This window comes from Protopterus annectens, chromosome 14.part0 (genome assembly GCF_019279795.1).
Source record: "Protopterus annectens isolate FY-2018-M chromosome 14.part0, PAN1.0, whole genome shotgun sequence".
In the NCBI taxonomy this organism is placed as follows: domain Eukaryota; kingdom Metazoa; phylum Chordata; order Ceratodontiformes; family Protopteridae; genus Protopterus; species Protopterus annectens.
In genome coordinates, this window is record NC_056748.1 from 1,014,371,765 (window position 1) to 1,014,398,897 (window position 27,133).

Genomic DNA, 27,133 nt, shown 5'->3' on the forward strand with positions numbered 1-27,133 from the left:
AGACTGATTTTTACATGAATATTTTTCTGACAGTCGGACTTGGCAATGTGTGTGTAATAAAGTATAGTTATGGAATACCCATGTGGCATATAGGGCAAACAAAACATAAAATTTGAATATAGGACATATGAAAGATATGTTTAGGTTGAATCCAGCTGATATAGTATTTTGTCCTGTACATGAAAATCATAGAGGAACATTTTCTGATTTTAATTTTTTATACTGAGCAAACCATAATTATTTTTTATTTATTTGCAGTTTATTAACTGGGGAAGTTCAGTGGGACGTATAAAGCCCATTTTCAGTGGAGGCCCAGGGGAGATAAGCTCCTCAGCAAGATAAAGAAAACAATCAGACAAAAATTATATACAGTGGTGGCATGCCATTATTTAACATATTTGATTACAGAGTTGAAAGTTAAACACACTCTTTGCATTTCTGGGCCAGACAAATAGTAGTGATGCAGATTACAAAATTATTTAGACATAATTACTGCAGAGAGGTTTTTAGATAAAACACAGCATAGAAAGTAGGGAGAGATGGAGGCTGAGTGCAGGTACAATTCCAGGTGGAAGATAGGAAAATGTGTAGATAAGTTTGGGAAGTGGCAGAACTTGGGATTGTTCTAATCATGAATGGTAGACCATTCCAAATACCTTACCCAAATGAAGTGCTAGAATTAAGAGCCTTGAACGTGATGGAAGCCTGATTCATTCCCACGTATGATACTTTACTGGTCAGAAGATTAAAAGTAGATCCACATTTGTAACATTTAGTCAAATGTAATTGTTGAAGTTATAATGAAGCAAACAAAAAGTTACAGTAATCTTTATTTATATACTACATAATAAAGCTGTTGCCTATGTAAGTGATATAATGATTCTGAAAAAATATAATGGTTTTGGAATGTTAGGAATAAATATAATGTGTGTCTTGAAATACTATTTTGTGAATTAGTGGAATACTGCAGCAATGTTATATAAACTTTGAAGAGTTGGTTGAATGATTTTTCAGTATGTGTGGTCAAACTCTGGATGTTACAATATGGAAAAGACCTTACTAGCACTTTGGCATGCACCCCCAAAGGGTTCCCCTGTCCTGGAGCACCCATTAGTTACCAACAAGTCTGAGTACCATTCTTCAGTAATCAAGAAACACCTCAAAGCTCACAAGGAGCAAAAGGCCATCTCGAGTCTGGACTTTGTGAAAGGAGAGGTTACCCACTGTATAGCCTGATCGGTTTAGTTTCATAATCCTGAAACTGATTCCGTTGAGTGATGACTTCGTCAAACTAAAATGTTGAAAATGAAAATATTGGAAAGGCACAATAAAAAAACAGTAATGTTGACCTGATCATATCTGACAAAGTCGACATTATCCAGTGTACCTTCCCTTCCAGACAGTTCCAACTAATGTTTTGCAGGGGGGCAAGCCCCCTGCACCCCCCATGAGGGGGCTACACCCCTCACACCCCCTGCTAAAATTATATATACAAACTCCAACATCAAACTACAGTGAGAAAATGGGCACATTTCCCGACCCCACTGTGCCGTGATCTCCAAGCAGAACATCGACCTCACAACACTGAATGCACACTAGCATTCACTGTTTTGGTGTTGAGATTTTCAGTTCAGCCTTCCGTGAACTGGAAATTAGCCTTTTGATTATCCCCGTTCAGCTGAATGCTGTCTACAATTGTGACAGTAAAGCAGCCTGATCACTTAACATCTGCCCTCTCCCTGACACTAGTCAAGTGGTATCCTTCTGCTACTCCGCTGCTCTCATCATGCTTTACAGACACTAGCTAGTAAGCAGCACTAACGAACTTCTCACATCTCCAGCAGATGATGGGACTGAACTGCTATCACTTACCATTTTTTCATGGTTTACCTGTCAATAGCAGTACTGCCATGCATCCTTATTCGTGATCTGATAACCACAGGAACAATGAGGACGGTTTTAGATTTTAGGAGTCGAACGTGGGAACTTTTCTTTGATGCATATTAAACTGGAGACCTGAGATGTACTGACAGCAGAAGTAAACTGGTTACCACAGGAGGTGGGCAGTCCCTTCTAATCTCAAAGATAGTCTCTATTTCAAAAGCCCAGTGCACTCAGGGGCTACCTTACTGACATCAGATTTGAGGAGTGCTGCAGTTGACTTTAAAGACACTCTGGCTCCTCAGATCAGAAGACCTGGCACTGCCCATTAGCTGCTTATAAAACTTCCAGAATCTTCCCCTAACCACTTCAATTCCTCATTTGAACTAATGCTGTAGTCACTAAAAGAACTCATAAAAAAATAACTGATATCTCTTTACAGAACTCATGGCATCTTGTTTGACAGCAGTCAAGTCAGACAACATACTGATGGTTATTTACTGAAAACTTGCTGAAGAAACCACAAAAAAACTGTTTTTGTAGTAAAGTAAGTCCCCCGTACATACTAGCATGTGGAAGGCTATGCTTTTCCACATTCCTGCAACTTACACATACTGACTTTAATGTCAAACAACCTGGATTATGTGTGCAAACCCAGACTTGGCACATAAACTATCCCATAATCAACCAGATATTTCAGTGGGTGGCCATAGGCAAGTTGTCCATCAGTAAGGGAACCACTGATGGGTTTTCCTGAACCTGCTCTTAATTCATCTAACATTCAGATTAACTTTTTTTTTCACATTCAAGTTTATGTGTTTATTAGTAAGCTCTAACATATAACATAAAGTCTCAGGCTTACAGTACTTAATAGGTTCTATATCACGAGATCGAAACCTTAGGTGGTCGGATACCTAAAGGTCGATGTCTAAATATCGAAATGTAAATGGCCGTTTCCACACAGGGAAATAAGTTGTTTGGCTGTTACATAGATTTTGCCCTTTTTACAAAGTAGAGTGACCCCTGAGTTGGTATATTTAGTTAGTGGGGGTGTGGGAGTCACTGCCCCCCACTTGATTTATGTTTAAACCTTTTTTTTTAGTTTGGCCAACGGCATTGCTTCCCTGTGTGGAAAAGGCAGTTCGCAATTTTTACATTTCGATATTTAGAGATCGACCTTAAGGTATTCGACTACCTAGGGTTACGATCTCGTAATATAGACCCTACTTAATATTCTGTTTGAAAGATTAAAGGATAGATAAATAATAAGTAATTAATGAGTTAGTACACATATTGCTGTCATTTAAAAGACAAACTGGAACAGATGCAATGTACCTTTTGAACTCACTTTGTACATGATGCTACCAAACCCATGTGCCAATGATGCAGTGCTAACTAGGAAACAGATCAAATTCTAGACAATTTAAGCTGTACCTCTTAAACAACTAACTGCCCCAAGATGGTGCAGTGGGATACATGGAATGATGATACATAACCAGCAACTCTTCAAGGTATTGGTGATCAAGCTCTTTGTGGCCAAGCCAGTAACAAAATATTTTTGTAAGCTATTTGGTACAGGACAAACAGCTACTGTAAGCTATACAAAACTGGCATAATGTGTAGGTACTAACAGGTATCCCTCATTCACCACGCAGAAGAACTGGGAATCAGCTGCAGTCAATAAGTTTTTTTTTTATGTCAAGAAGTACTGATAGGAAGGAAGCATGGTTTTAATGAACACAGCCTGGTCTGATGAAAAGTATTTAATCTCAACTGTGTTCTTTAGAGAGTAGCAAATAAACTTGTCAGTATTTTTTAAATTTTAGGCCTAACATCAATATATTAACATCAAAGCAATTCTATCTTGTAGTCAAGGAAAATACAGTTATACACAAAAAAACAACAAAACAAATAAAAAAGTCTCCTCCTTTCCTCTTCACTTTTTACATTCCATATATTTTTTCCATATTTTTCAATTTTTTTTATATTTTATATATTTATTTTTTTTTTTTTATATTTTTTTTTTTTTATATATTTTTATATATATATAATTAATATATATATTATTTGATTGTTTGTTATGGTTGTATATTGTCCTTCCTGTAATATTATATTTATTATTTACAATTACCACAATAATTTTTTTTTTAAACCCTCATATATACACACAACACAAAAACAATTTTAAGATAATTTAGTGTTAATTAACATGATATTTTTTAAAAAAAAAAAAAAAATAAAAAATGAAATATGAATTTTAATTTTTTTTTATGGTTGACCTTAATGAAATTTATGTATGTTTATTTTTTTTATTTTTTATTTTGTTATTTGTATTTATATTAAGAATGATTTTGCAAAAAATAATAAGTGTTTTTAAAATGCTATTTTTTTATTGTATTTATATGCAGTTGCACTTCAACAACACTTTAACATCTAAAATTTCAAAGAAATGTAGGAATTTACTGAAGGGTTAAAAAGTTTTAGGTTTTTTAAGTGATTAATTGTATAATTTTAATTTAATTGAAATGGCTGATTATGATATATATTTGAAGAGAAATCTGCTTAGCAGATGAAAAGCCGCCAATGGTGTGGATTGGATGTTGTAATAAAGCCTTTAAAAACGTGTTGGGACGAAGTTTTTATTGGTATTTGGTTGTTGGTTCGAATTCTACTTTATTAGTATTAGATAGTGGGTCCATCAGCATAAAACTGCTTACCTGGGAGACAAATTCTAGTGTATTTTACCCTCTAAAAACAGAAGACTTCCAGGGCACCCAGTCCCTAGGTGTGGTACATACTCACATGGCAAGTGATTGCAACCCATCCACTGGTGGACATATTCCTGAATGTTGACAAAAAATAGATAACGGATATAATATCCAGATGAAAAGACAGGTACAGAATGAATGACTCACATAATATCCAGATGAAAAGAGCAGTACACGTATAAGAAAATATTATTAGTATGGCCGTGAAGTGACAGACCTCCCCTTTAATGAGTTTTTTCTGCAGACAACATATACATGGTAAACAACAAAGAGCCCACAAGGGCATTCTGAGGCACTTTAGAGTGCAGAGGGTAGGCAGATAAAAACATTAACCCCGGAAAGTCCACAGTAAGTATGCAAGTGCTCTAAATACACCCCATAGTTCACCTTCTCAGATGCTGCCTAAGATCTATTGGTCTAAAAGAGAATAATATCATTCACCTCTGGTCATTAGGAAGTCATTCATTATTCTAGTATAGGCAGTCATAGTAATAAGCTTTGTTTGAAATTCAGGCAGAAATTAATATTAAATTTCACATTTCTTTAATAAACAACAAATCTAGCCATAAAGCACCTTCTTAATAACCATACTGATGAATGCTGTGATAGAATTAGGGCAGTAACTATCATAAGTTCATGGATCTGAAGATGACTTTTTGAAAATTGGGGGTCATCAAAGCTTCCTTAAGTATAGACAGAAAGATGTCAGAACCAAGACAAGAAATGCAATCTAAGAGATAACTGGGCCCAAGTCATCTAGATATGCAGAAAAATAACTGGGCCCAAGACATCTAGATATGCAGAAAAATAGCTGATAAGGGCAAGGTTCTAATCCACAGGTTATCTCTGGTAGATACGAAACCAAGAAAATTACTTTGGAGAAAATGGTTATATGAAACTTTATCCCAATACTAAGGAACACTAGCACTACTCAAACTAAAACTAACATGTGAGAGTGCATCATGGGTACACTGACCTAATGGACGTTAGCTTAGCCTCTGGTCACAGAGCTGTAACTCCACATTTATTCAAGGAAAAGGCCTTCTACATGGCATAAGAGGCCAGACTGCATACTTTTGCAACCACTTGTTAGTTGGTTATTTGCAGCAGAGATGTCTTTTGACAAGAACGCTGCATTCTTTGAAGGCACTCTGACTCTTAAAAAACAGAATGGCCACTCAGTATTCCAGTGCAAGGTTGTTTTGCAACGTTGTAAATACCTTATTTCCTTTGCTTCCCAAAATCTGGGCAAATACATCACTTGTGTTCAGCTCTGCTATGGTAGCATTACTGTCTTGCACTCCCTGTATGAGTAGGCCTTCCTCTCTCTGTAGACATGTACCTCCAATTGTTTATTACTAATTGCTTGTACTCTGTTATAAACTCTCTTTTTTGCTTTATATATCTGTACAGTTCAAATTAAGTTACTTTTGTTTAAATGGATGCAAGCAGCTAAGTATGTAAGTCTTTCACTGACTGCCTTGTAAATGGCAAAGACTGTAAATGCCCCAGATGAGAAACTCATTCAACTCACTTATAGAAGAACAGTCAAATAAATAAATAAACACTACAGTCAGGTGCAATACATTTTCCCAAGAAAACCCACACAAAGAAAGAAGTTATTGGAAGTTTACACTTCAAACAGACTATATACAGGTCACTGCTCTTACCTGTGACTTCATCCAAGCTCTCCTTAGTCACATGATTATTGTTATTTACCCATTCACCATTGCACTTAAAAAAGATCTGGGTTGCTGGATTTGCCCTGCATGTTAGCTCCACAGGCTTGTTTTTGACAATATAAGCATCTTCTGGCTCCTGCAGAAAATGTGGCAAAGGCTCAGCTGGAGATGATGGGAAAGAATCTGGGAGCATCTCGCTATATTCACTTCCTGAAAGAGAAGAAAAATAAATAAATGAAAGCACGAATAAATCACTGCTGCAGTTTTTCTATAGTTCCTTCACAAGTAGATAACAAAAAATCTTTCCTTTGTGTGTCATCCTATGCTATACATTCAATAAGCAACTGCAAGTGATGCAGAATAAGTGATCCAGAAGCACAAACCATGGGCGCATTCAAAGTTTCTAGCTGGTACTGCTCCATGGACTATAAATAATGTCATGCATGCCAAACCTATCTTGTCTCTCTCAGCTTCTGTAGATCATTCTTGCTGAAAAACTAACACTTTATACCATTAACTAACAATACAGCTATGTCAACCAGCTACAAATTTTAAGAGGACGGTGAGTTTTTTTTCACTACTTTTATGCATTAACATTTGGGTGTAAGGATCCTCTTTGTGAGGTACTTTTGTGGCCTCTCCAGTTGTTGCAAGTGTTTAGTGAGGTACATGCCAAATAGGGCATTGTACTCAATGATTGGCCTAATGAAGGAAGAGTAGAGGGAGACAATGACCTCTTTCTTCCTGGATGCAAAACCCTTAGTAATGAGATGTGCCACATAGAAGGACTTTCTGCCCACAGTGCAATGTGGTGGTCAAGAGAAAGGTTGCTGTCAACCTTTGTTCCCAGATCTCTTATAACACCTTCTATATTCATTGGACTACCATCAATGTGGTAATTCATGGGAAGTGGGTTTTTCCCAAAGGGGATAACGACACATTTTATTGCATTGAACTTAAGGCCATGGTTCTGACACCAGTCGTTGGTCTCAGTGAGGCCTTTCTGTAGGATGTCAACATCACTTGGGGAGTTAATAATAGCTCCAAAATTGTAATCATCTGTGAACTTTGTCAGCCAAAGTCCCCTCGTGTTGGCCTGGACTTCAGAGAAGTAGACAGCAAACAGGAGAGGACCCAGGACCGAACCCTGTGGGACTCCACTCATGATTGGTCGGCAGTCTGACTTGGAGTTAGCTAATTTCACACTGTGGGTTCTACCTGTGAGCCAGTTTGCAACCCACCTAGTGATATAGGGGTTGATGCCAAGCTTAGTGAGTTTTTCTATGATTCCTGATTGGGGAACGGTGTCAAAGGTCTTGGCCAGATCAAGGTAGGCTGTATGATACACCTTGCCTTCATCCACAGCTCTGGTGATTGACTTAAAGAAGTCAACCAAGTTGAGCAGGCATGATATACCCTTCACAAAACCAAACTGTGTGGGATCCAGAGTTTGGAGATTCCCTGTATCCTTGTTTATTAGGCCCATGATTATGCGTTCCATAGCTTTGCATATCAGACTCGTCAGGCTAATGGGTCAATAGTTTCCAGGGTCTGTAGTCACGCCTCCTTTGTGGACAGGGATGACTATAGCAGTGCACCATTTGCTAGAGATAAAGCCAGAGGTGAGGCTGTGACTGAACAGGGCACACAGGTGAGGTGCCAGTTCACTGAGTAGTTCATGAAGAGCACAGCCAGGGATATTGTCAGGTCCCATAGAAGCTGTATTCTTGGCCTTGGACAGTGCTGTTTTAACATGAGCAGCAGTAATACTGGGTGCCTGGCAATCTACTGGTATTGTGACTGGTCCCTTGGGGGTGGGTAAAGTTGGCACTGAATCTGTCGGACAGTATATTTGCAATATCTGTTGGCTCAGTATAGGAGGTACCATTGGGCAGTAGCTCAGAGCAAATCTGGGTATTGCCATTGAGATTCCTTACATAACTATAGAAGGCCTTGTTGTTATCTTTACTATCTGCTATAATTCTATTTTCATAGTTAGCTTTGGAGGATCTGATGAGGGACTGCAACTTTTTTTTGAGGCTGTTAAGGGAGTTTTTTCCAGTCTATGGACTTCACCTTATTCTGCATCAGTTTCCTCCTTCTGTTGTAGAATTTGTTTATGGCAGGAGACCACCAGATTGGCTTCCTTTTTTTTGGAGGAGAGCGTCTTGGTTCTATTGGGTATGGCGAGATCCATGCATTTGTGTACGTGTTCATACAATGCATTGGTGCATGATTCGGCGGTCATGCAACTATTCTCCATTTGCATGGGTGCCATGAAGTTAGCCACCTCTGTTTTTAGGAGCCCAAAGTTAGCTTTGGAGAAGTTTTTCATGGTGGTTTCCTTTGCAGGGGGGGGGTTGGATGTGGATATCCAAGATGATTAGTTTGTAGTCGGATCTAACCTGGGAGGAGTTGACTATTGGTGTAGTGCAGTGGTCACCCATGTTGGTAATGACCAAGTCAAGGATATTGCTACCTCTAGTGTGGGTAAGAATGAGCTGGTCCAGGGCATTGGAATTAATGAATTCCAGGAAATGTTGGGCAAGTGTATTGGTAGATGAGTAGCTTTCCCAGTTAATGGAGGGGTAGTTGAAGTTGCCCAGTATGGCAGTGTTAAGTTGGACCCTAATATTCTCCAGGGTGCTTAGTAACATGGGGTGTGAGTCTTGGGACATGGTTGGGGACCTACAGCAGTCTATAACCTGAATCGCTGTCTTATCCAATGTTAGCTGCACCTGAAGTATCTCAGTTGCATTATATTGGGCTACCAGTCTGGAGGTGTGCACATCCTTTATGAATATGGAAACATCACTGCCTTTGGAGGTTCAGTCTAAGTTCTAGTTTCTCTCATTCAGTATGCAGATGAATCGATCATTATTGGCTCTGCCAATTCCATTTCTGAACTACAACATATAACTCAATTAGCCTTTATCTCCACCAAGAAATGGATATACAACAACCACCTATCCCTTAACCCTAACAAAACCAAGCTCATGCTTTTCACCCCTAGGAAAAATACCTCTGTAAATAAAGATAATTTCACCATACTTTCTCAAAATAACCCCACAACTGAAGTAGTTTCCCACACAAAAATATTAGGAGTAATAATTGGAAAACACATGAAATTTGACTTACATATTCACAATACCATCAACAAAATTAATCAAATGCTAGGACTACTCTATAGGCATAAATCCTTCCTCAGTTCACCACAAAACAAGTTGTAGCCTCCACTTACCTATTACCCTCTCTCTTGTATGGTACTCCTCTGCTACCCAACCTACAATCCTCTCTAAAATCTAAATTTGAGTCTTGCTACAACAAAACTGGCAGATTTGCTGCAAATACCAAACACCTTAAGCATCATTGTTCTGCTGTTCACTCTCTGAACATCCTCACTACCTTTCCTGCCTACAACTAACCACAGCACATAAAATTATTTATAAACCATCAGGCTGCCCTGCTCTTAACCTAATGTTCAGTTTCTACCATCCAAATTGACCTCTCAGATCAAAGAATCGGCACCTTCTGACAGTGCTAAAACCTAAGCTGCCAGCTGGTCAACTTCTCTACTCCAATTCTGTAGCCAAAGCATGCAATGCCCTGCCAAATACTATCAGGACTTGCCAAAGTCTTATTGCTTTCAAGACCTCACAAAAAGACTACCTATCTTCCACCTGAACTTGCTCCTGCACTCCTCTCAAAACCTAATCTCCTATGCTGATGCAGACCTTGAAGTATAATCTTTTACTTTAAATCAAGATTATCTGTTACAACCTACTGCTCATACAGTCAGACGCAACCATGAAATGTTGTCATTCTTGGTACCGCCGTTCCTCTTTACCTTTGTCATTCTTGTTATTTCATCTGTTATGTATCCAAATATCTATATGTACCATATGCTGTATATACTTAAAACTGCTGCTATTTTTGCATTATTCTTAATACCCTCTGCTGTATTCACTTAAAATTGTTGCTAGTTTTGAATTGTTCTTAGGGAGCCTACATTATCGATTATATCTATACTCAAGATTATTTTCTCTATGCTCGTTGTAACTATGTGATACTCTATGTGTACTTGTTATTCTTGGAGCTTTCCTCCCCAGGCCTTCACTGAAAATGGGCTCCACAGCCCAGTGGACTACTGCGGGAAACAAATGCAAACAAACAGATAAATAAATCATAGTACAAATAATAGGAATGGTGATGATACAAGGGAAGAAACGTTGCAAATAAATGAAATGACAGTTGCCATCTGCAGCAAGAAAGTAACGTGTCTTCATAGGTGAGAAGAGTGCAAAAGACACATGCCGAAATACCATTTTCTGTGGAAAGAATCTTAAATATGATACAATCAGAGGTTTTTTTTTTAATGTAGTTGTGAAACAAAGTCTGATTCATCAATGGAGTAACTCAGGACTGGAAACAAACCATCAAGGACAGAAGATTATGAGACAGTAGACAGATTCCATGTACGTAATAAGTATATTATAGTGAATCATTAAAGAAGTCGTCATCATTTTTAAGGAGTTCCAGGCATATGTATATGAAGTTAATGTTTGTGTATATTCCCAGGAATATCGATAATGGGAAGGCTCCTCTTAGACTTTACTTCTGCTTGTTATACCTATACTGCTATTTACCTAAGGAACTCCAGACCTTTCATTGTTCTTTTTACCACAAAGGTGGTATGTAAAGAAACTTTAATTTGCCAGGAAAGTCAACATCTGTAAGTGTCATTATCTACATAATGATGACAGAAGATTGGGCAGACAGCCTGCCTAACCCATTTCTGTTATGTTTAAATAATCAGCTGTAGAAGATAATTCAGTCATATGGCAAGTTTGTTCCATGTCACAATTACCAACGGTACTTGTTCTGTAATTTGTGCCGCAAAAAATGCATTCCTTCCCCATGTGTACAAGGTCTACATGCTGCATAAATACACACAACACTGAAAAACACATTCCCAGTGCCCAGATGTCTGCTACACATAATTTCTATAAAACGTGCATATAAAAGTGAAAAACCTGCAGTTGGCACATACATGTGACTCAATTTGCCCTGTTGAAGTAATGTGTTTGTGAATGTTAGATAATGAAAAAAAGTGTTTTAAAAGATTTGACAAAACACTAATTAGTGTGGGTCAGTTAAGTACATTTGCCTCATTACAGAAGGTGCTGTAGCAGGAATGCCAGTAAAATATACTTATAAACTGTTTTAATGTGAGAAGAATATTCATTAAAGGACAGTGAAACTACAATTTTCACTTATCTGTGAAAAATGACACTGCACTGCCACATATAGACCATAACGCTCTGTTTTAACCAAGAAAGATTTTTTCAAAGATGGCAACTTCAATATGAAATCTGAATGGAGACTTTTGTGATTTAGTAATTGTGCATTAGGATTATTTTCCATCTAAACAAGTAGTCACTACAGGAAGAATGGGTTACTATATATATAGAATTTACTTGTAAGAAGACAAAATGCACTCAGAAAGGATGTGTAGATTGAATGATAAGCTTTCTCACAGGAAACATAATTAAAAAGTAGCATATATCACACTAGTAACAGATGTTTACTTGTGTACCTTAAGCAAACTTCTTTTACTTATCAACAACTATTTTTGATGGTTAAAATATGAATCATATGAAGAAAAACAAGATAATGTCAAAGATTATTCACAAGATGGTGTAAAACTATTCCCGCCATCTGTTTCTAGACTGCATTCTGCATTAATAAGTTTAAACATTACTTAATCATTTTCCCCAACTGACTTGTTTTACCAGCAGAGTTGGATGCATGGGAACCACAGTCCTAAATGGCTCTGTCATTCTTCAGTGGTCCAAAATCAGTGGTGTTCAGTATAGTTAAAAAATGTACATGTGCTACAATGCACCACTAATTCCTTTTATGTTTACATATATACATAAATTTATATATATATATATATATATATATATATATATATATATATATATATATATATATATATATATATATATATATATATATATATATATATATATATATATATATATATATATATACATATGCATGCAAACATGCACAAAGACACACTCACATTTTTCACGAGTTTCGATTAAGGGGGTGCTTACTTTAAGTGCATTCCTGCAGTTAAATATAGTTATAAACACAGTTTGCAGCAAAAATTCTAGCTGTAGGCCAGCTTTCATGTCTTCCTTTTTCTTTTTTAGAAACCTTAGCTAAGACTTAGAACTCATATTTCAACCAGAAAAAGGGTTGATACAGCCCTTAACAGATGCTAAATAAGTAAATCTGTACTCTGGTCTGCTCTGTCTACTACAATCAAAATCAAATTTCTAACCTGGAGGTCAAACCCAAACTTCTGCATGTCACCCATGTTTGTCATTCTCCAATGTTGTGTTAACAAGCACTGACAAATGCACACAACCACTCAGTTATAAAGAAAATAACAAATCCATCACTTACACATTTGTCTGATTCATAGGTTAACACACAAAAAAAATCCAAGGCACCTTTAAAGCTGGGTAAATGACTGAGACAACACATTAATGCCTGTCGGCAGAGAAAAGCCAAGAAAGAATGAATATGTCAAAATATCAATATATATACCAGACCTGGACAAGAGACTGGAGCTACATCAACAGATGTCTTTAAAGATGTCAAAAGCTAATGGTAGCGTCTACTTTTCAAATTCACAGTAATTTAATAGAATCATCCTGTAAGTGACTCCATTACCTTCTCAGTCCTTCTACATCTCACAAGCTAAGATATGCTGACTAGGAAGAAAGAAACAAAGAAAAGTGGAATCGCACAGAGAATAAAGAACAACTAGGCAGCGTACACCTATTAAAGTTAACAATAAGCATACTTGTAATGGTCTTGAGAAGACAAAGTGGCTTGGAACTTTTGTCTATTACCGAATTCCATGTTTTTTTTTTTTTTAGTAACAGGGTAGTGTGGTGCAGTGGTTTAAGACTATGTGCTACAAAAAACTACACCATGCAGCATTCTGGGTTCAATTCCCAAAGCATCCATATGCCTACTGTATGAATTTGACCATGCCACTTAACTAGACATTCCTCTAAGGTCACCCTGAAAAGAGACTGTTTCCATGTATATACTTGTTTGTTTGTTTTTTTAGATGTTACAGATACTGCAATTTTCTCAAAAACAAATGGAGAATTTCTCTGGTGAACTGCACAGGTTTTCTAAATAAGACGAAGGTTAGTTTTAAAAAAAATTGAGTTTTAAGGACCAAATAGGTCAATGCACCGAGCACAGTAAATCAAAATAGAGCCAGCAGTGTGATCTAAACTACTAAAATTCACACAGTAAGTCATTGGAATACAGCCACATAATTTTAAAGCAACAATACACTCCAAAGTAAATGTCCATATGGGATAATCTTTGGTACAGCTCAGGGATGAGATCATCTCATACAGCATACAATCTGTCAATAACTATTGTGATATTAAACAATAAGCAATAATTATTGTTTTGTATGTGTTATGGGTGGGTCATACAGGGTTTAAACAAGTAAAAGTATAGCATACCATTATCAGTTAGTAATTTTCTGTTTACACAAGCAAAATCTTGGATTAATCTGATATATGTAATGATCATATCTTGAAAACAGTGGTTTGCTTAGTATTCATTTGCATTTTTAAGTAATTGCATTTAAAATTTCCTGCTGCTTATTTCACGTAATGCAAAGTGGTTCCAATCCTCACTGAGGCTATTGTGCTACTGTCCATCACAGAATACAGAGGCTATCTGCAATCTCTCTGCAGCTGTTAATTCCCTGGATTTCAGTAAGTGATGTATGTTAGTCACAGCTCCTCTTGCTTAGCTCATTGAGGCTACAACATTTCCATTTGCATCGCATCCCTAAATCTTACTATTTTTTATAAAATGTAAGTATGAAAACAGAGAGCATACCTTAGATCCAAAGGAAGAAACAGACACTTATAGGGCATGAAATGAGATTCACTGAACCCGGTTTAAAGAAAGCCCTTACCTTACCCTACACATGTAGGGTGACATTGTGTATAATCTTGGAAAATATGGCACAGCAATGATTGCACTGGTATCATGAGTATGAAAAAAGATGGATACCGATGTTCTACCATCATCAAATCAAACAGTGCAGGGTCTAATCCAGTTCACAAAACAAGAGAAACAAGAATGGACAGTTCATATCATTTTATTGTTCAGTATACACCATTTGTTTATTACGCAGTGAGTGGCTTAAGTCACAGAAATTCTGATACTTTACTGGAACAAAATATATTAAAACAAGTTCTGTGGTAGGGAAATTGTGAAGATATCCACAAAACGTTTACTGTAATAACGTTATTAGCCAATTCATACAATGGAAGATTTGTCAAATATAGTTCCTTCCTTCACTGGTCAAATGTTGCTGTACTTTAGAAATATTTGAATTTAAGCTTTATTTTTAATGCTTGTGTGATGACTGGGGAGAGATGGGCGAAGGCTGCCAGCCTAGTCAAACAGAATTTGATATATAATTCTGGCATTTGTAAATAAATGTAAACTACAGTCATGTTTCCTGAGTGTAAAGAATACTGTGAAATGTGGAACTGCAAAATATGTGACATCATTGCACTCTACTGGCCCAGTGAAGCATGTTGTACCATTTCATGTTAGAATTTGGCTCCAGGGCAGCTGGATGAAGATTTCATGCCCATTGTTTTAAGGCTAAAGTTTATGACTAGAATTTAGATGTGGAAGGTGCTTTATTGCTCTGGTTTCTGCTAGCATATACATGTGAAATGTCTTGTATTGTTGTAAGTTTCTGAGGAGGTGTTAGACTGCTAAATAATGCAGTTTGTGGCCTGAGAACTCAGACCAAGTGTTAAGATGATGCAATATGAATACTGGGAAAACCTAAGTGTCAAAAATGATATAATTTTGGAAGGGCCTTAGAGACATGTTAGTAATGTTTAAATACTATTTCTCATTAGAGACTGAAGAAGCATTTTGACTTTGGACATCTAATTTATCAGCACTCTCCCTTATGCTCACATGTAAGTTTTAGCACTGTGATTTCTTGTAGGAATAGTTGAAGCTTGTAAAGATTAATTGGGTATTTTTCTTTGAAATCAGACCTATCCTACTGTATTATTTTAAGTTTCTGTGTGATCTCTGAACTCTTAGATATCTCTGTGGTGTAGTAGTTTTGTCTTGTGTTTTAATTATTTATTATTAAATATTTTTAAAACCTTCTACCTGTGGCTGATCTGTGTAGAGATAAGCTCTAGAGTACATTGCATATTTAGAGAGGTTATTGTAATAGGCCACTCTAAAGTAACCCTTGACTGTTAGTCATTCTACCATTGGATATTAATATTGCACAGTAATAATTGGACACCCTTTTAAGGGCCTTTTAGTAACTGATATTTTAACTGGGTGGTGGCAGTAATTACTACCGTATAGTCTGGGTAAAGGGGCACAGTTGGAGAATCTGTGTCAGCCTTTCCCAGGAGTGTCTGTGAAGTTGTATAAATACTTATCTCAAAATGTGTGTGTGTGTGTTGTGTCAGCTACTTGGCAGGGACGCAAAGCACTGGTTGGACAGAGAGGGTGCTGGAGGTTTTAGTTTGCCCAGTTAGGCTGAGACCTGGACCTTATAGCTGTGCCACTGGGGAGTCTTATTGGGGACCTGGTGAACAAGGGAGCAACCAGCCCCAGACTGTGTTCTCTGTGTGCACTTAAGGGAAATTGTATTTTTCTGTGTGCATTAGTTATCCTTTTCTCTTCTATGAGACAACCTCCCTGATGTTAGTGGTGAGGATTGAGGCTCCTTGATTGCTGGGCCAGGGCATGGTTGTCACAGCTTGTATGAGAAAAGCAGAAAAATGTACTGCCGGAATAACATGACTAAAAGTAAAGGATCTGAGACATGAATCAGCTGCTCAAGAAAGTAATTGTATCTAAATTGAGGAAAACAAGTATTGGTAGCATATTGCTTGTGGAGTAATTACAGAGATGGCAGACTGTAAGTTATAGTCTTTGATGTGACACAGAAGTACTCATAGAACCTATAGTTTACCCAGCCCTCTTGACTACAAAGTGATCATGAATTATAAGATGATTTAGTCACCATCACTTTCTTTAATAGCTATAGTCCAAAGCACTTTGTGAGTAAGTATTTCTCACAGAATGTGAACACAAATAAACATTCACTTATAGCAATACCTAAATGCCTCAGTATAATTGCTCCTATATAAGATCATAAGACAATTTAAATGTATCCTACCACCAGTAGTATTACTACGTCTTCTTACAGCTAATGTCCATGTTAACCTGGCCCAACTTATTCCAACATTCCCACTGAAAACCTAAAAAAGGACCCCTCTATTGTGCACATGTACATATGCAGTGTCAATAATAAATGGTCACAATTAGAAGACTGGGATTTGCAATATAACACACACAAAAAAAAAATCATAGTGTTATCAGAACCCTGACTCAAATACTCATAATGGATGCCCATACCTCCCAACCGTACTGAATTACTCAGTTTCTACTGAGTTTTGGGATCCAAATAATGAAGTGCCATGATTCCCGAGTGGCACCCCTTCATTTCTGACTTTTCCCAGCTTGTTTTATTTTTATTTTTTCGCAGTTTTGAGCTGACATCATCACGTGCGCAATGATGTCAGCTCCGTCAGGGCTACCAGCCTGTCAGACTTGAGCTCAAGAGCTCAGTGCACACATTTCCAGACTTTGAATGTGTTAAAATGCGAGCGGGAAACAGTATTCAAATGCATGTATTTTGCAAGCAAACAGTTTCTGCCATTCTCAAATCCAGACCAGAGTGAAATCTCTCTTATCTGTGACGATGAGCAGGAACCAGGAAGTCCAGGGTGAATGAACAAGTAGGAAACATGTTTTTTATTCATCTATACTGCCATTCTTTGTTTTTTATTTATTCTGTGAGCAAACAGTGTTATTCAAATGGATTCTCAAGTCCAGGGTGAATGAACAGAGTGTGCGTGTTTGTGTGTGTGTGTGTGTGTGTGTGTGTGTGTGTGTGTGTGTGTGTGTGTGTGTGTGTGTGTGTGTGTGTGTGTGTGTGTGTGTGTGTGTGTGTGTGTGTGTGTGTGTGTGTGTGTGTGTGTGTGTGTGTGTGTGTGTGTGTGTAATTTACTTAATCCATTTCTTTGAATTTATTTTCAGACTGCTGTTACATGATGAAGAAGTTTGATCGCTGGTCATAGATGGTTTGCTTCTGTAGACTAAAGTTCTTTGGCACAGTCTTTGCTTTTGCTTTTTGCTATAGACTATGTGGTGGGCTTGTAACATTGGTACAATTCTTAATTTCAAAACTGCATGCCACAACTTGCTGAATTTTGGCCCAATTTTTAGGTTCTATATTATTGTAATTTTTTAATAGCGGGTGTCTATCTGAGCTCTTCCTTACATTTGTTTGGTTCACACTAATATATAGTTATCTGAATGTACGATTGATTTTAATAGTTTGGCGTTTCTTAGAAAATGACTTATTTACAAATTTTATTCCTTTTTTCCCTGAAATTTGTTGCTTGTTTTTATTTTATATAGCATTGCTTGAGTGTGTGTTTTGTAAACATAAACTTGAATGGGATACAGAACTCTCATTTATGACATATTCATCCAGTGAGACAACAAACATTAAATGATAGTCTACCTTAAAAATGGCTAGATACCAACAGTCATACCAATGCTGTGAGGATACCATTCTATGATAAAGCAGGACATTAACCACAAGCTTTTGTGAATAAGCAAATAGAAACTACTTTTTAAAAGATCTGTTGATGCTTGCAAAAGTATAGCAGTTGCACACACAAAAGAAATGGAAGTTTCATATGGATAGAGCAATAACAGAAAAAAACTAACTGCATCTATTGCTATTTTCAGTTGATTATTGCAGCTGACTAAACTTTTTGAATGAAAATAACGTCTAACAAATCTGTGCATTCCTAAGTTGCTGCAGATAACAGTGCACAAATGCAACTGTGGAGAAGTAAGAAAGGGATATCAGACTATATCCAGTCAGTGTTGCAGACACAGCATTATGAACCACTGTCTTGAAACTTTACTGGGAGATAAAATGCCAGCCTGGTTTTGTCATGTGTGTTATGGGCTGTCCATAGAGGTACTCAGGCTCAAGCCCTGTACCTTGGGTACAAGGTAAAAAGAGCCTAAAGTCCCTAGCCACCATGACTTGTGAATTCATGCCTCATATTTTGATCTGTTACTTATAAAATCTGTGGTTTTCAGTATTTTTGTGGCAAATTACAGATTTAATTCACTAAATAATGACAGGCATTTGAATTTCAGACTTCATATTCTTCAGAAAATAAATAGTAACACAAAACGTTTTATTCTAGTAATTTTCTAAGTTTATAAGAACAGTATTTGAAATTTGTCCCAATTTTGGGGCTGTATTCCCCCATTATTGGCTTTGTCCAGGTTTTTTGTGCTAAGAGGTTCAGAGCTATGGTGAGAAGTGAGAACTGAATTCACTAAATGATAGCCATTTAAGTTTCAGTCTTCCTATCTTTCCGGAAACCGCTGATTTGGCATAGTGGTATGTTGCTCTGACTGTAGTGCACAGGGGCCTGGGTTCAGGACTTGGCAGTGAAATATATCATTGTAACACAACATTTTATTCTAGCAACTTTCCAAAATGTTTGTCCACCCCCACTAAAAAAAAACCTGAAATTGAAAATAAGTGCAAGAAGCTGTGCAAGATGCCTATGGCTTACACAACTGTCATTCTATTTTATATATATATATATATATATATATATATATATATATATATATATATATTATAGTGGGTGTGGAAGTAGACTTTTATGATGGACATGTTGTGAATTGGGCAGTTTTGTCATTATTGGTTCATGCATTTTGCTTTATTGTCTACTGGAAAAAATGTTCAAATAATAAATTTAAAATGCGCTCTGTCTAACAAGTGTGCTGTATTATACAAGGATTATAATGTAATAAAGTCAGGAAGGTGTATCAAAGAACACATGTATGTTTCTTGTTTTGTGTGCAAGGGGCCATTGATATGAAAACAGCACAAAGGTAATCTTTATCCACCACTGGCCAGATGCATTTTCTTTGGCTATGGTATGTGTTTCAATGCTGTTTCAATGAATGTGAGTTTTAATGCCAAGTCTATTTTCATTGTGAGACAGTATTGCTTTGTTTAGTAGCCTTGTTTAGCAGATGTCTTAGTGTTTGTGCATTGTGCTATAAAATTTAAAAATAAAATCCCAATAATCATTGTAGAAGTAAAGCAGTATGCACACATTAGTGTTTATGGTAAATGGGGTGAAACAGCCAGGTAATGGGACACTGGAATGGCTGCAGGGGAACGCTGGTGCCATATTTTGGTTGTCCCACAATTCCAGTGGAGTGGGCGTGGTTACTTAATTATGTATGCAAATTTGATGTTAATCAGCGTACAGATTTGTACCTATATTTCATGAGCCTTGTCCAGATTTTTGATGTTTCCAGGTTGAGAGGTATGTGGATACCCCTTAGAATAACAAAGTCACTCTCCATATATACTAATAATAGACCAGCAAAACAGCATGGAGGTAGGGCAGCTTCTTTCATTACAAAAGATGCCAACCTATCCCCCACACTAACAAAAGGCATTGTATCATCCAACTATGAACCAGACTGGCTATTAATTTAGATTTTACTACTTGATTATGTTGCCACCCTCCACTTTAGGTTTACAAGATATAATAGAGAAAATACCTGCACACACCAAAAAATACAAGCTAAAACTCATTGGGGATATAAATACTGACTGGAACAGTCAAAGGTCAGTCCATCAGTATACACTAGCAATGCAGCACAAGCTGACAGAATATTTTTATTGCATTAAATTCCAGTATCACAAAAATAATGATGCCAAAATATTGACAACAACTATAAAAAAAAACTAACAACTCTGTTACAGAAAAAAATAGAAGAAGCTAAGTACAACCTAACAATAAAGCATTAAACTATGACCTGGATAACAATATGTCATTAATACAAGTGAGGCTTAATGGTTAAGGTCTTCACTTCATAAATACAAGGCCCAGGGTTTGATTCTGACCTTGGATTATTGGCAAAGCGTAAAAGTAGCCCTTGAGGGCAGTTAGCCTCATATTCACCTCTGAACCTATGAACCTAATAACCAAATATGATAACCAGGTAAATAAGTAGATAAGTTAAACATTTGCACCACATAACCCTGAATGTATACAACTAACCAAGCCTATGAAATGCTGAGACGCTACTGAGCAGCATTCTCCACAAATGCAGCCTCTAACAAAAGAAATTGGGGAATAGATTTAAATAATAAGGAGCCAACAAACAAAAAAGCAGATGCCATAGGTAAGTCTTAAGTAAGCCTATCAATGTAGCCAACAGTATTCTCCCAGATGGTCTTTAAATCGTTACCCTGGCTTTCATACATAGGCTTTCAACAATCCATTCCTTCCCTTAATCTTGCAACTTTCAAGATCCTTAAATACATTTTTATAAACCATGTCCAACTTTGCACTGACTTAGCCTTTAGGGTTATTGTATTGGAAGTGATATATAAATGTGTTAGCACTGACACCTGAAGGACCCACAATTTCAGAGCTTTCCTTAATCATGGATATTCAAAATAGGAGCTTAAAATCTATAAGTCTTTAAGGGAAAACATTTCTGCAAACTACTTTCCGCCAAGTCTGTTACCCTATGCCACAGCAGCAAGAAACCCATAGAGGACAAAAACATGTGACAGGAGTCAGCCACTACTGTTTGGCATCTATTACATAACTCCAAAGGTACATAACCTTTAGTGGTCATCCTGTCTGAGGACCAATACCCTTTAAAGTTTAACCTGAATTTATGACCTAATAATCTAGGATATGCGGCCAAGATATGCAACAATTATAATTGCAACTTGGGGTGCTTTTGTCAGGGTCTTGTGAAAATAAGCAGATATTCTCTTTTAATTTGTTCATAGCCCTTGACCTACAATTCTTAGTAAGCAACAGATAAAGATATGAAGTTTGCAGGTGAAACAATCTTAGAGTGACATCTAACAGCTTTAAGATATATTCTTCGCAGGTTGCTCCTACCATATCAAGACCTTTCTTAAAAGTTGAGAGACAGAAAGTATGTCTTAATTATAAATATCTCCAAAAGCAGTATTTTAGTAAAAAGAATTCCAGCAGCAATTGGTTGAATGAGTTAAAATAGTTATCCTTACTGTTAAGGAATACTAAATGTTCTGTACCTGCCTTTCTCTTATTCAAGCCATCAAAGGTTGTCCTCTTCAGTCTTTAACAGCAGGTAACCCAACAAGGGTTGCTTTACCATTCATAGATCTAATCTGGGGTGCTTATAATGCAACATCCTAAAGAATATATTGGCTATATTTAATGTTCACCATCCCTGTAAATGCATCAGCACAGACTTTAGATACCAAAGGATGGCTTTATGGGTCTGATTTCTAAATAGGTTGTTTTCACTTTTGGCCCTGGACTCCTAAGTTACAGGATAAGACTGGCAAACTGCCAGTCTAGCCATTTGACTGATATCCATCAGTCCCCCCATCCCCCTCTTTCCGGGGAATAAAAAAAAACAGCCTAGAAAAACATCCCTTGCCCCCCCCCCCAAGAAAATTTGAATCATAAGCTTTTTTATTTTAATCATCTAGGGTGTCAGTGCTGAACAAGTGCCACTGCTGGGGTGGATAACTTTCTTAGAAAGTACTAAAGCTTTGGGATAAACAATTTGCATTGCTGAAACTCTACTTCACCAAGATAATCCAAATTTGCCCAAATCATGAATGGGAGAAAAGTGCACTCCAACAAGGGCTTTAAATTCCAAGCAAACCTCCTTAACAGATCCCTGCATTGTGTTAATCTTAGATACTTTGTTGACAATTTGCCCAAAATACTTACTGAAGGAACCACAAAAATATACAATATGTAAAAACCCATTGCTGGACATTATACCGAATTCTCCAAACAAGTTAACTTCTCCTCATTTTCTATCCAACATAATGGGTGATCACTGTCATTTCACAATGACACAGCTATTAAAACCTATAAAACCTATAGCTAAGATAATACAGTCTATAACCGTTCATGATTCTGACTAATCTAAACTAATCATTGAAATGGAAAATATTGACTTGTCTATACCTGTACTGATCCAATTACATAACTGTCATCCTACTACAAATTAATGAACCCCATCCAGGATGGACTATTTCTTCTCATAAAAAGAGAATAAAATGTATCTACAACTGCATGGCTTACAGCTGATATAATAAAAGTATTTAAAGAAATAGGCAATACAGGCGTAACCTGGAAAGAAAGACCAGAACAGCTTGTCTAACCTTCAACATTACCAATACTTAAAACAAAAAGCTAGAATAGTATGAAATAAAGCTATAATTCAATATACTAGAAAACAAAAAATATAACACCTATAACAACCCAAACATTTGTGGCAGGCAATAAAATCCACAGGCATTATTTTTCCCTAAAATTCCTACTCAAGAACTTCAAAAATAATCACTAGTAAACAATACTAAGCAAAATATGTTTACCCCAATCCCCCATGCAAAGTTTTCCTCAAACACTCTTATCTAAATATACAATTCCTCACTTTATAAAATATTTGATTAGTCCAAGTTCTACTCCACAATATAGTCTTTTGAGATTAATATTTTAAATGACAGTCTTGAAGCATTTGATAATTACATGTCATTCATCCCAAAACATTAATACCGAGTAGCCATATTTTAAATAAAGTCCTACCATTTAGTTACAATGTTACAATCTCACACTCATCACAAAGTGCCCACAAGCTTTACACATGCAATAATACTGCTAGCAAAACAGTGTAACCCATTTAATGCCAGTGATTTTTACCTCATTGCTAACATATGCCCCTAGCAAAAATTGTTAAAAGATTGTAAATAAGCACTTTTCATTGATTTCAGGCTTATGACATATTGGCTGATAAAGAACATAGTTTTAGACATAATAATAGTACTATAACTGCCTTACATTTTTTAATAAATCAGATTTATCCAAAATGGATAATGAAAAACTTACAGAAACAATTTTCTTGACATAAAAACGCATTTTAAACAACAGGTCATAACATTTGATTATAAAAGCTAACTTAGCTAAACAAACACTAGACTTAGCTAAAAACTAACTATACTAGACCTTGAAGGCAAACCACTGATCCAAACATCATAAAAATATATTACTTTACTCTTTGATAAAAAAATCTACTTTGATAAAAAAAGTCTACTTATCGTCATACAGAAGAAAAATCATTAGAAGTTTTTAATCAGTTAGAAGTAGTTTACAGGTGCTCACTCTAACCCCCGAAGGTAGACAGGCCTTAGCTATAGGTATACTCATTTCTTAGCTTGAATATGCCCTTACTATCATTTCACTCCTTTCTGCAAGGAACACAAAGTGCATAAGCATCACTGAAGCCAAAATATTATCTCATTCAAGCCTATAGCACCTTTTTTGTACACATCCATTTCACATTTATAGCTCCTTATGGCATCCAGAACTTTTTTTTTGTCTGGCTTCATCTACTAATTGACTTACCAGCTAATAATAGGCAATATTAGTAAGTACAAGACTTATTAACAAAATGACACTATGACTGTTAATCTGGAAAATATTGTAGTTGAGAAATGAATCCCTGTCCTTCATATTTTCATAACTGAGAACTCTACATGTTATTCAGGGGCATGGTGTGATACACCATTGTGGGAGGTAAAAGAAATCATTGTCAAAGTCCTTTAATATTAGAGTATACCTGATATACTGCTAGTTGTTTGTTAGCAATTATGAACTTAAGTAATATTTCCATATGTACTTCAAAAAACAAATTACTTACAAATTGTTGCATGATATTAGACAAAACCTTAGATGTTGTCAAAGAAATTTTCTTTCAAATTTGCACTGTAAGCTACATATCTTGAAAAATATTCAGTGTTATTTATTCTGCTGATTACACAATCAAGCATATTTTTCTTATTTCGGTAAATATTTCAATAAACATGCACTAATAGAAGAATTTCTTGTTGTCATCTGCTTAACAGAATTGCTCTAGAAATAAATGTCTAGGTTGTACAATTTTCAAGATATGATAAATTTGTGAAAGTTTAGCAAAAAATATAAATTTGGGTTTGTGTGCATTACATCTTATAGTATTTATGGAAAGACTATGTTAATACACTGGTTAGTGCCACTGTAAAGAACACTTCATACTGATAAGACTGCAATTTGTACAGTTTTAGCATCTTTTATTGTTCACAAAATATTTACTTTTGTTTCGCTTATATTTTTTAGTTTATTTTTTTAGAAAACACTCTGGAATGCAAGATATCTGTAGGCTGCTAGACGTATAACATTCCACACCACTTAGGTTTTAATGAGTTAAGATTTATTAATATTTCACCATCAAATGACTATAACTGTGATACACAACAGGAAGCAAAATGGTTAGCAATAACTGCCAGGACAATCCTTTTATTAAATCACCATCAAATGAACGTAACTGTGACACCTATCACAAAGCAGGATGGGTAACAATAAGTGCCAGGACAACCTTTGTATCAAACTGACTAACATTTAAACTCATAGATGTGATATACTCTCCTCAGCTTGAAAAACTAAATTTTAAACACTCTATTTATTCCATAAGATATGTCACATCAGCATAACTTGTTTGGCTACCTTCACCCTTGATATAACAAGAAAAACATTCTCAAAATGACTCCAGCATCATGGAATAGAGACCTCAGGCCTGCAAACTATAACAAAGTTTAAGAAAAAAAAAATAATGGAAGAAACACTAGCCAAAGAAAAAAATGCAAATGTTTTAGAGATACAGGTTAGTATTATTAATTTGGGTCTATATTAGATAATCGAACTTTCAAAAATTCAACTGTCACATTGTCAACACCATATGATCAAACTTTTAAAAGTTTGAAAATCTAATAAAAAAAAATAAACTACACAAATAACCTACCTGAATGTTTTCTTTAAATATACCAACTTACAGAAATCTCCATTAAAGCATTCGAACGTTCAAAAATTTGATCATATGGTGTTGATCATTTGACAGTCAAACTTTTGAAAGTTTGATGATCCAATATAGACCCATTAATTTCTGCTACAACACAATATTGGTAGTAATTCCCTTAAATAATTTCACTTTTCTGTTGGACGTGTTACATACATCATATGGTTACTGCAAATAGTGTACACAATTGCTATTCCTTAAATATATACTACATATCTACCACTCTTCTCTAAGAACTTTATCCTCTATTGTATTTCACTTTTTCTTTCTTTCTTTGTCTTCCAGCACTTCTGAAATCTGATAGCAAATATTTTTTCAATCTCATTATTCTTTGAATATGTCTAGTTATTCAATCCATGTTACTAAAGCAGTGTCACTCTATTTTCTTTGCCATTTTGGCATGGCTCATGATTGAACCGAGTCCCTGAACCAGCTATCTTAACAGGTTAACAAATAAATATAAATTAAAGATTAGATGGTTTATTCTTTAAATCCCAGCTTGGGTAATTTTTGTTTAGTTGCCAGTGTTAGCTTTCTTTGAAACTGCATGGTTCTTTTTCTTGGCTGCTTGATTAATTTGTGTGTTTTACTTGTTCTTCAAACCTATGGTTGTGTTTCTATATACAGCTGCTTTGCTCTGCTTTCATTTGTTACAACATCATGACAATGTATTGTGCCTATCTTGTACAACAGAGCTCTGCTGCACTTTTTCAGTACATCTGCTACCAGACAAAAACACTGGGTTGGGGACCCAACACACCTGTCACTATGCCACTCTTGATCAACAGCCAAAAATACACAACTGATGAAGTGCTAGTGCCTGACAGTGGAAGTAGATACAACTTGACAATCTACACTACTTAGCAATACCCTCTTCTCAAAACAATAAATAATACACACATAAGTACCATCATTAATATCTTAATAATAAAAAAAAACACAGACCATGTTGATATAACTGAAATGTTTAGGGGTAACATTATTTTCACAAAGAATAGAAAAATAATTAATTGTACAGGCAGATAGTTCCTTTGTTTTAAAGAATTCATCTAATAATAGCTAAATGTCCTAAACTGACTCTAGCTAATGAATACTAGAATCTAAGTGATACATTACTAGAATAATTTAAAAACATATGCAGAACAGCACACAGATGTTGAAGCAACAGGATCTTCCAACATGATTGACTTTTCCCTACCTGTCTCAGTTCAAAAATGTGGCTTATTATTTCTTTCTCACATGAACCAGGGTAACTGCAACAGTTTTCCTCAGCTGCCATAAAACAGCAGAAATCAGGATTTCACATATTGCCGTTATCTTCTGGCAGATGGTTCTTTTTAAAGCCTTAACTTACTCTGATTGCAAATCATTTATAACTTCCCCCACAATTACTGGTAAGCAATTAATTTTTCATGAGTCAGGGGGCATATCTTACAGTGAATGCATTTGCCAGCAGGTTAATGTTCTGTATGTCATAAAGGTCTATATTACTTCATCAAAGTTTTATTTCCAGGAATACCTAATCATTGACCCCTTTACATTGAATATCCATTCACAGAATGTTCACATCAGTGAACAGTTTTCATAGGGAAGGGAATTGCTTGTCCACTGCAATGATCATCACACACACTACATTATTTCAAACCC

General features: G+C 36.1%; 1 protein-coding gene across 1 annotated transcript in view; it reads right to left on the reverse strand.

Moving 5' to 3' along the window:
• UNC5B (unc-5 netrin receptor B) overlaps positions 1-27,133 on the reverse strand; it is a 1,477,685-nt gene that overhangs the window by 416,901 nt on the left and 1,033,651 nt on the right. The window contains exon 2 of the mRNA XM_044056822.1: positions 6,320-6,541. Coding sequence (XP_043912757.1) covers positions 6,320-6,541 — 222 coding nt within the window. The remainder of the gene's footprint in view (positions 1-6,319; positions 6,542-27,133) is intronic.